We start from the raw sequence: 11,285 nt of genomic DNA, 5'->3' as shown, positions 1-11,285 counted from the left end.
TTAACCAGTTTTTTTATAAACTAGTTTCTAGAAACTAGAAATAGAAACTCGCATTCTTAAAAACTAGTCGATACCAAACAAGGCCTTAATTTGTTGTTATAATTATACACGGTCAATGGTTTATTTAGCAAATTCAGTTTCGTTCCGTCTCTTGGAGAGATGGATTTTAATTTTAGAAGCCAAACTGTGTTATTGTTTGTTGTCTTATCTTATTTGATATTTGGTTCACAGCCATCGAAATACTTTGTTTGCACTTTATTCTATTCACCGGCGTGCCTCTAAATCCAATCAGATTGAGCAAATTTTTGGTGGTAAAACAAAACAGGAACATCACAAAATTTAGCTCCATCTATATCTATCAATCAAATACTGCATCATCTGTCAGCCGGCAATGTCGTACAATTTGCTCAAAACAAAACAGGAACATCACAAAATTTCCATTGCCATGTCACAAATGACGACGGCAAACCTAGTCAGAGTCAGGGTCCCCGTCGACGATATCTGGCATCAAGTCTTCGGACTCTGATTCGATGCCAGACTCAGAACCAAACAATTCCGTGAAGCTGGCTGAACGGGCCTCAGGTGCTTCATGGCGGTGGTGGCTTGAACCAACACCTGGAGTCGCAGAAGCTTCACCTGGATGGACGGCTGCGCTTTTGTTCTCATGAGGACTATCCTGCTCGGGAAATGACGCATGCTTACGTGAATCAGAATCTGTTGTGCGCACTGGAGAGGGGACAGCATTGGAACTCGAAGGATTCTCCGCTGTGTTTGGCTTGGCAGCTGTGGCTGCAGCTGCATCGACCACCTTGACATCAGTCTTGGTGGATGCTGGTGCATCTTGTGCTGCGTCTGTGATTCTGGGTGGGTCGACTTTTGGATCTTCTGCTATGGGATTGAGCTGCTTTCCATCCTCCACCAGCACACCTTTACTTACCACAGCATCACTACCGTTCACTGGAACCTCTGGTGGTTCATTGTTGTTGGATATTAGCCAGTCATCGTACATGTCTTCGACCTCCATTGCTTGAGGCTGGTCCCCAAATGGTGAGATCTGGTGTGTACCAGCACCAAAAACTGTTTTTTTCTGTGCAGTGTAGTTGAACCCAGAGCTTGCAGGAACTGTTCTTTCCAGAGAAAGGGCTCGAGGGTGGACAAGGACATCCAAAGCAAGCAAAGCATGTGAACAAAACTCTGCAACCTTAGTGCCTATCTCTAGCTTCCCTGTGATGAACAAATGATACAAATTATTAATACGCATGACGGGGGTGGACATTATTAAGCCCAGAATCCAACCCAGACCGCAAGCTTATGGTCCAAAATAAATATAGTTGCTAATTGTTTTTTGAACGAGAAAAGTTGGAAGTCAAATATTTTTCAGTGCCGCACCAATCGCAGTTAAACCTTTGTTCAACTAACTGCATGTGTTAATTATAAACTAAAATTTAAATAACCCATCCAGAATCCAATAAAAACATCCCGAAAGATATTACCTTTTCTGAAGAGTTCAATTCCGTTGGCTAAATAAGGAGGACGGGCATGAGAAGAAAGAAAAGATGCCAGCAGGCCCTTAAGCGAAGCAAGTTGGAAGTCCGATATGTTTGGCTCCCCAAATGTGGATGGCTTTTGCTCATAACTCCCTCCCATGCCGCAAGCACTTCTAGCCACGTTAATTAAGAGCATGTCCACTTCTGACCTCCAGCGATCCATCCGCAATGAACCTCCCTGCTCCGTGATAAGTTGATAATGACATAAAAATCTATTTATAATTAAATAACAGTATATATGCTGGTTGCATAACAAATTCAATACGCAATTTGTTCCTGTTCAACATAGAAAGTTAAGGTAAGTTTGGTACTTCTTCCTTTGTAGAATATAATCATTAAAAATAGTTATAGCTACTGTTTCAGCTATGGTATGAGTATACTTATCTATGAGCACCAAGATGTACAGCACAATGCTGTACAGATTTGCTTCAAAAATAACTTCAACCATTTAAATATCTTATCCACTATCCCATTTGGTTCAATGCTTAAAACTTAGAACAAGAGGTGTATATGTGTTGTGATGAACTTTGAACCATCTTTATGTGGGAAAAAAGGCGTTTACAGTGAGCTTTCCGAAGTTATTTTTGCTATAATTGTATCCAGAAAAATATGAGAACAAGGTTCAAATAAGGAATATCTGGCAAACAGAAAACAAAAGACATGGAGAAATAAGAGAATAATGAGAAATAAGTTGGATTTAAGCACACCACATTCAGAAGAACTTCCAATGTTTCAAGCGCAGCTATTTTGACAGAATGTGGAGTTGATAGTGTAACATCTCCTGTACTTTCAGGGGCCACTCCCTTTGATGTAATTGGTATGGAAGAACCTTTTCTTTTCCTTGGGCTGATTGCTACTTTCTCTGAACCTGAGATGGTTGAGTTTTGCATCTGTGGTTCTTGCTTCCTCTTCTTCGAATAAACTTTTGATGATGATTCATTGGTCAATTGCGATGAATTTGTGTTGATCATAGTCATGTTAATTTCACCATCATCATTCAGATCAGCAACTGCATTGCGGACTGTTGCCTCAAGCAGGTGCAGAGACGTCCCTGATAAAAACAGACCATTTGTCCAGAAAGTGTGCAACAGGAGTTTGACTAAAAAACGAAACCAAGAATATGTGCCAAACATGCATATGGTATCTCAAGCATGAACAGAAGTGAACCGATCTAATGCAATATCAATGTAAAGTTAACCAAAAGGAATCTCAATTCCGAATTGAAAATCATAAATTTGGATGTGAAATATTGGGAAAATACTACAGTTCTGCATAATACTTTGGTTTTCCAAACCATTAGTTTTTAAAACCATGAAATAGTCAGAATTAGTCTTTTTGGAGTTTCAAGAAACTCCATTTGAGACGTCTTTTCTAAACCATGGTTTTTGCACGTTTTTAGCTCATAAAATTACTGTTTCTTGATACCATACTTTTCTAAACTATAAGTAATCTATAAAGGGCTCTCCTATAAGCAAGCAGAAACATATCTAGTTTCCAGCTTCCTTGAGGGAGCTGGGATTACTGTGACCAAATCTCTCTCTCTGCGCACTGTTCATCCGCGGGTACTCGCCTCCTCACAGCGACGGCGCCCCAGCGCCGCCCTTGTCTTCCCTCTTCCCTCATTCACCCCTACCGATTGAGAGATATCCCTGGTAGGATCAGGAACCCTACCATTAATATTGCCAATTTAAAATAGCACGCATTCAAGCACAATTCTAGCATGATATGCTATAACAGTATTACTATGAAAAAGGTGAAACTACACCAATAATAAATTATAATCAATTGTAGTATTTCCAAAACTACAATCATAACTGCAAAGTAATATATACAAGAAATAAAGAATGACCTACCAACACCCATGGAGGTCAGCAACAGCTGCAAAATGCTATAAGTTTTTGTCCTCAAAGTAGGCAGCTTTGCTATTTTGAAGTACTCTGTTATAAGCCGTATGATACTAGCACCATGAGGTAAGAGTTGGCTGCAGGATGATAGTCTAAATCAGTCTTTTTCTATATAAGGTCAGTTTTTTCTATCTTATGTCAAATTCAAACATTAATATAAAAGAAATTCTATATAGGTCCATTTTTTGTGCCAAAATTAGTGACAGCTAACTAGTCAAATTGAAAATGTAAGTTACCTTCGCATGCCTTTAATAGTTGCATTCAGCAAATCCAAGAAAGTTGAATGTAACGATGGAAGATCAAAACAAATAAGCTCTTGATGCAATGAAGTTGTAGAAGGGAACAGCTTGTTATGCAATGATCCATCAACTAACAGCACTCTTCGCATCAAAGCTATCAAAGCATGAATTGGAACATTGACCTTTTTGACAATAAAAGAGTAGAACTTAGAAATTAGAATAAATTAAATTTATACCTTACACTAGTAAGTTATGAGCATTAGGTGATATACAGAAATGTTCTGATTTTGACAAAACCTGAACTGGATAATAACTAGTCAGCATCACGCTGCAGCAAAGCGTAAGAGCTGAAATGGTAGGAACAGTAAAGACACGAAATTTCTTCATGATATGCACATTGCCTCCAGGCATTACTTCATCTCCCAATGTTGGTAGAGGATCAGTTCCAGGTGGAACTAGCAGCAGCATAATATCATGGCCTTTCTTTTCTGTAACAGTAGAATGGGTAAAAATTAACCTGAAATGGTAGAACTGAAACAATATTAGGAGCAAACTGCTATAGTATACCTTCTTCAAGCCCAATGAAAGCATCATTCAAAAGATTGTTTACCACAATCAGTATCCTCCGAATCATCAGTGACCAACTGTCCTCGGACACTCGGACAGAAGGTAACAATGCTAAGGTTCTCGCAAATTTCTGGAGCATTGAAACAGTATATGTAAGACTTGGGGAATTCTTGACAAGGATCAAGAAAGAAAAAGAAACAAAAAGAGACATGACGTGCATAGGTTTCATCTGTGCTCACTATTGATACACTCAGATAAAATTCAAGGCAGCACCCCTCACCTCAGATGGTTTTACATTGCTCATAATCTTTGCTGCAATAGCAGATTCAACCTGAAATTTGCAAATGTAAGTACAAAACTATTAGAACAGAACAGTTAGGGTGATAAAAATACTATATACAGATACAGTGTCATGTTTACTTCTATAGACACAAGCGATTAGTTGACTAATGAAAAATCTGCATCGTATATTTGGGAACTTGGGAGATTCTTGGAATAGAAACTTCATGCGTAGAAAACATGTGTGGCACAGCTGTGTTCAAAATGACAGGACCTGTGCACACTTTCCCCTCTTCCTTTTAAATTTAGGATTTTTTGTGGTGGGTGCTCTAAAGCTAATTAGCTATAGGAAAGAAAGAAAAAAAAGTGTGGGGAAAAACCACGGAACACTTTCATCACCACTCAATGTCTCAATCTGCACTTCCAATATTACAAAAATAACAAGCAGCTGAAAATATATCTAGAGCTCTAGTAGCTGTTCGATTCTGCAATCCATATAGACTGAGAAGACTTCCTTTTCTACTTGGGCACTACCACTACTGTCATGGGCCTAAATATAGCCCAAGATGGAGGGCCTAGCAAAGCCGCACCCTGGCCGCGCGCCAGGGGGTGGGGGCGATACCCCCAGCCCACCGGGTTCCTCACCCCAAGGAGTCTGGACCTGACTAAAATTAGAGGTCGAAGTAGGAATAGGATAAGAAAAAACAGTATAGGAAAATTTGTTTAGGGAAATGTCAAATGAGAGCCCAAATCTATAAGGACTCTACCCCTAGGTTGTTTATGTGTCAAGTCTTAGGCTTAGTAACCAGGTTCCCGGATCGATGGGATCGAGGAACAGGGACGTGGTACGCTACAAAAACTAGGATTTAACACTACTGGAACGAGGAACGTGGCCAAGTTCCTAGTTCCCAGTTACTAAGGACTTAGTGGGTATAAATAAAGGGGTCATGTACTCATAATATTAAAGAAAGAATTAGAGGATTCAATCATCAAGTTCCCTGACACTTCAGCTCTCCCATTCTCCACCATCTGCGCCTCGAGCTGTATGTGCCGTCGCCCCCCCCCCCCCCCCCACATCCTGTGCCACTGCCGGCTACCCTAGCCGCAGGCAACAACAGGACATCACTTGAGTCCCCGTTCCAGCGTTCCTCACCCTCAGACCTCCTTCCACTACAATCCATGGTTCCCACCCTAACTAATATAAGCCTATCATAACTACATACTAACCCAGAATAGGAAATGATTAGGAAATAAAAATAAGATGTACTTTATTGTAGTGCCGGTTTACAGAGGATGGGTACAATTTAATAACTGTCCTCAGCAAATCAATTGCTTCGTCCTGCAGAAATAGATATAATTTACACATATTACCATTGAGTGGTTGAACTCAAACAAATAAGCCATAAGAATGAAAAGAGTAGACCATACAGCTACTAGACCATTTTGATTTAAAAGCCGCAGCACTGGTTCAACAACCCTTCCAGCAAAGGATGATCCCTCTTTCTTTAAGTTCGAAAACTTAGCCAATCTAATGAGAAAACGAATTATGTTGCTTTCAGTGTAAACATAATTGACATGCAGAACAAAAAAAGATTAAGTATCAAAACTGCAATACGAACTGATATACCTTCACATCACAACTCAGAAACACATATAAATTATTGGTCAAATGCAAACATGCAACTTGAAATTTGGAACAGTCCTGAAGATTGGAAGTTCAATTCACAATTATTCTTCTTACTGCAGGATAGTGTTCAGTCATGTCATTAGTTCAAGTTACCTAGCTACTTCATAACTAATTATATGGCCTATTAGGAAACTACTAAACAGAGTAATACAAGGTAAACTTAAATAGTTCTAAAAAAATCGACTCGAATGCAATAGTCCACTTTTACAGCCAAGCAGGAAAAAAAGAATAAACAGCAAAAGGGTTGCATTCAGACATGAGACCATATGCAGATTCCTTGCGAACACTAAGAAATTTTATCAAGTGGTGGTTCAATTGATAAAATAATAATATAAGTTTAATTGCATAACGATTAAACATAGACAATTCAAAGATATGCTTGGCAGCTCAAATAACAATGATCTTCCATTACTTACCTTACAAATAAATCAGACATGGAAGTACAGGAAATAACAATAACAAGTTGAAAGCTAGACGATTGCTGCAGAACAGAAAGGAGAATACATCAGTATAACATTAACGTGTGACTGGAGATGATTCAGATATATATGATATTTAAATTTAAATAAACAATTCATGTCTCAAGAAGCTAAGGACCTAAGGTTCAAGGAGAATTTCGAATTTTCGATAAATCAAATCCTGAGAAGCATAATTTCTCTACCTTTTCATTTATAAATCAGACATTAAACGCCCTAATCAGCAATAAAGTAGTAGGAGCCTCCCTACTGCCTGCCTAACACCTAGTACCTTTTGAAACCATTTATTTCTTTTTGGAGTACACTCATCTTATCATTTTATTGCACAACACCATTGTTAATTTGTTAGGACACATAAAGGCAGCTGGTACTATAAAAAATTCACAACTGAAATACAGATGGGGGAAAGGAAAATATTGCCATAACCCGTACTGTTTGTTGAAGGCTATTCATTCTAGGACGATATACTGAATGAGATGGATTGCATTACATGATGAACCATAGTTCAAGACTGATTTGTTGTGGTTTGCGGACATTAAAAAAGAGGTATTTTGACATGAATTAACATTCAAATAGATTATGAATTTGCAGATAAGTGTACCAAACATGAACTTTCAAATGGATTGATCTTTCATCCGAAGATAATAGACAGACCAAAACTTAGAAGAAAATGTTGACGGGCATGTTCTCATTTACATTTTTTCCTTTGTCTTATTCATGTGACTTTAAAACAAGTAATATGTATCAGAAAACAAAAAAAAATAGCAATATGTAAGAAGTAATAGCACAGTGTTCTGAACAACAAAAAACAGGACTACCTAAGAAGGCAACATCAATCAAGAAGAATTAATTGATATTCAACTACAATGTGAACCAGTAAGAGTATTACTCCCAAGTAGTGATACTGAAGAGAAGAATGTTAGACCTGTTTTTTCAGAGGTGTCGTAAAACTAAAGATTCTATGGCTATTCTTATTCCTGAAGCACTTGAAAACCCAGTACAACATAAATATAACTCCTGCCAAGGTAAACCATGTCTGAAATTTACTGGTTCTCTAGAGTCTAGACAGCATGATGGACTTGCAAGAGAAGGTTTTCATAGCACATAGCAGTAAAAGAAGCCCACTGTAGCAAAATACAACTGAAAAAATGCAGATCACTTCAATTACCTCCCAAAGACACAGTATCAGTTTCATGGTATATCCTAGCAAGCATTTGAAATATGTTAATACATCTTTAATTAATAATGGGATTGCTCAGAAATTGAAATGGCATTTTTTTCTCTCGGGTATCCAGAGAGCTGTGCATCAATGCAAGGAGAAGAGTGTAACACACAACAGCACTGAATATAATGAAAAAACAAGCTAACTTCTGAGGACACAGTAAGTTAAAAAATTGCAAAAATACATTCTACGTAAATTGCACAGAAGTATATACATCACCTGCAAATTACTCAGAATCTTCTCAAACCAAATGGAGTGTGATTCTGCAAATCGATCATTTCTGCACTCTTGGAAAGTCACACCGAGAAAGCAAGTACCCAACCAACAACTGTATGTCTAATGAATTGTCAACCCGAGAGACAAGCATATTAGTAAAGGATCTGAGCTTCAATTCTTCTACAATACAACATAAAATGTGAAGGCAACAAGGGCAACAGCTATAATAGATCAACAGAAACTATTTTCAGTACTAACTTGCAGTAAAAAAACATAAAAAGGACAATATATGCAAATAAATGAAGTTAAGCAATATAAACAGGAACCTAACTACCTATTCAGTAAACTGTGGTTGGAGTCATTATCAAGGGTGTCCTCAAATTTCAAACCAAAGCAGAGGGGGCCTTAATTTCGCTTAATAGAAGCGAATACACAAACCTAATTCCATCTGACTGCAATTCATGACCATCCTGGGGGGGGGGGGGGGGGGGGGGGGGGGGGGGGGGGGGTCTCAGCAGACAATTACCACACTAAGTGGGTGTTTGGTTTGAAGAGTCAATCCATTCAAAATAAGGCGGTGCATCACAAGTCCATTCCATAAAATTTTATGGAATGAACTCATTCCTCGTATTATTACTAATATTGGTCTATGAGGAATGAAATGGTAATGGATCAATTCATTTCATTCCACAAACCAAACAAGAAAGTGAGGAGTGACAAGATGGACTATCTCATTCCTCAAACCAAACACGCTATAAACAAACAGTGGGCATACGTCCATGGATGGAAAAAGAGGCAGAGTCCATTAGAGGGCAGAGGAGGGACCACGGGACCAACCACCCTACCGAGTCGCTCTCCACCAGCGCCACGACACGCTCAACCCAGGCGTCCACGGCGGCGCGCCACGCCTCGGCGAGCTTCGGGTTCACCAGCGCGCCGCGGCCCGGGAGATCCTCCGTGAGTAGGCCGTGAGTGCGTACCACCTCGAGGATGGAGGCGACCTCCGTCGGCGAGAGCTCGGCGGCGGCGCCAGGCTGCGGAAGGCGCCCGGTGACCACCGCGCGGAGCAGCCGCGGCTTCAGCCATGGGTCGTTGACGTCGCCCAGAAAACCTCCACCGCCGGAACCTGCTGCCATCAGGTAGACCGTCGACAAGTATGAGGGGCGGTGTTCAGGTGGTGTAAACCAGGATCGATTTCATCTTGGTCTTTGCCCTGAGCTTGCTCCAGAGGCGGCGGCGCCCTAGGGTTTTGGGGACGGAACGGGAGGACGGGGATATTTTGAATAATACACACGCCGCCAAAAACATCCATCAAAATTCAAAACTAACAAAATTCCTTCACATCTCTACTTCTCTATCTAGTCTTACTGTTTTGGAAGCAACCCAATTTTAGAAAACTAGTTTTTATTTTTTAGCTAGATGAGGCTAAGCGTCGTCGTCGCTGTTTGCGTCGATCCAGACGTCAATCACTACGATGATAACCGACGGCAGTGTTCCCTACGGAGCCGTGGACGATCCACGGCTAGGGGCCGGACGTTTCGCGACCTGGCGCAGGGGCTGGTGTTCCTGCCCGACGAGCCGAACAGTCCATGCGTGCGCAGGGGCAATGAAGTTCGCCGGCAGCGTCTGAATCTCGCTCCCGGGAGGGACCCCGTCGGAAAGAAGAGATCCTAGACTGTCTTAGGATCGGCAGGACACCCAAGACACATCTAATCTATGTAGAGCCGAAGAGAGGTGAAGATTTAAGGTAGAGAAAAACTAAACTATGGCTCAACTAGAACTATTTCTAATGCATAGGGTAAAACGAGATGTATATTGATTATTGATTCAATTGTTAATGTTTAATCGGTCGTAGTCCTTCATGTATATATAGAGGGGGAGGCCCGGACCCGTTACAATCCGTCTCTCGAGCTAATTTCGCGATTTTAGCTAACAAATTCCGTAAGAAACTCGAAACCCTAACTCATTCCGCGCACATGAACCGTCCGCGCCATCAGCGCGGACTGTCCGGACCGCGGACCGTCCACTGTCTGTTCTGGTGCTCAACATGTGCCCCTGGCTTTTGATGGAGCTGAGCGAACCAAAAGCAACTAACTCGATGTGATCACGTCAGTTTTCTTAGGCATCTTGTCACATACTAGGATAGTACTGCTTGAGGAAACGCCCGTTTAACGCCTTGGGCAAGTCTTTGTCTTGTAATATTTGCAACAAGTAGGTGTTACCAAACATCACGTATGTGACCTTGTAAGGGTCTTCCCAGCTTGGCAACCACTTTCCAAACTTCTGGTCTTTGCCCTTAGAGTCAAAACGGTCTTCCATACATGTCCTCTACCTAAAACGATTTAGTTTTGACCTTCTTATTGTAAGCTATGGCGACCATGATCTTGTTCTTTTTTATTTCTCCTAAAGCTATCATTCATGTACCTCCTTTGACATAAAAGAAACCCCCTGATCTGTGGTCAAAAGTTCGGGGTATGCCTAATCTATGAAAAATATATTAAGTTATGAGCTCAATTTCCTCCTTGTGTGTCATGTTCTTCAGAGCAACGACTTTAGTCCATTTGGTAAAATAGTCTATGGCAACTAACACGAACTTATGCCCTTTTGATGATGAAGGATGAATCTCTCCTATAAAGTCCAATCCTCATCCTCTGAAGGGCCAAGGTTTAATGATAAGATGTAATTCGGCTACAGGGACTAACTGTAAGTCGTCGAATTTCTGACATATTTGGCATTCTTTGTATTACTTGAAACAATCAGATATCATGTTAGGACAATAGACGCCAGATCTTCGCAATAACCACTTCATCTTTGTAGTCGATTGATGGGTACCACAAATCCCCTCATGTACTTCGACTGTGGCTGATATAGCATTACATGGGCCTAAGCATTTAAGGAGGACATCGCTGACCGTTCGGCGGTAGAGTTTATCACTCATTAAGACATACTTGAAAGTTGTACGTCGAACGTTCCTATCTGTCCTAACACTAGGATCTCGTAGGTAATTAATTATGGGTGTCCTCCAATCGCTTGCATCGGCTTCGTTATCAGCTGAATCAATCAGGAGAACTTTCCTGGCCACGTCGGACGGTAAGGCGGCTCCCACACTCAGACGGTCCGGTATCTGGGAATCTGGCGCGACACTGGT

General features: G+C 40.8%; 1 protein-coding gene across 2 annotated transcripts; it reads right to left on the bottom strand.

Annotated features, from left to right (window-relative positions):
* Positions 1-314: 314 nt before the first annotated feature.
* LOC103626575 (proline-, glutamic acid- and leucine-rich protein 1) lies at positions 315-9,511 on the bottom strand. 2 transcript variants are annotated; one of them, XM_008646987.3, is made up of 13 exons: positions 8,983-9,511; positions 8,141-8,257; positions 6,640-6,704; positions 5,965-6,064; positions 5,804-5,875; positions 4,538-4,588; positions 4,258-4,387; positions 3,988-4,178; positions 3,688-3,872; positions 3,401-3,528; positions 2,255-2,598; positions 1,494-1,725; positions 315-1,224 (listed from the first exon to the last, which is right to left on the bottom strand). In XM_008646987.3, exons 1-13 carry the CDS (start codon positions 9,271-9,273, stop codon positions 470-472), a joined length of 2,661 nt encoding a protein of 886 aa, XP_008645209.1. In that variant the 5' UTR covers positions 9,274-9,511; the 3' UTR covers positions 315-469. The 2 variants fall into 2 exon arrangements, with proteins under 2 accessions (XP_008645209.1, XP_020394002.1); XM_020538413.3 differs by having other exon boundaries at positions 3,988-4,221; positions 4,301-4,387; positions 8,983-9,478.
* Positions 9,512-11,285: the final 1,774 nt, after the last annotated feature.

Source organism: Zea mays, chromosome 5 (genome assembly GCF_902167145.1).
Source record: "Zea mays cultivar B73 chromosome 5, Zm-B73-REFERENCE-NAM-5.0, whole genome shotgun sequence".
NCBI classification, from domain to species: domain Eukaryota; kingdom Viridiplantae; phylum Streptophyta; class Magnoliopsida; order Poales; family Poaceae; genus Zea; species Zea mays.
This window is presented reverse-complemented; position numbering and strand designations above follow the sequence as displayed.

What these genes read in the sequence shown, in the direction of transcription:
- LOC103626575 (XM_008646987.3), bottom strand. Translation starts at nt 9,273, where the DNA reads ATGGCAGCAGGTTCCGGCGGTGGAGGTTTTCTGGGCGACGTCAACGAC. An exon ending in AGATTCTGAGTAATTTGCAG is followed by an intron (nt 6,705 to 8,140) that starts GTGATGTATATA and finishes TCTGTTCTGCAG; the next exon opens with CAATCGTCTAGCTTTCAACT. An exon ending in ACTATTAAAGGCATGCGAAG is followed by an intron (nt 3,529 to 3,687) that starts GTAACTTACATT and finishes ATCATCCTGCAG; the next exon opens with CCAACTCTTACCTCATGGTG.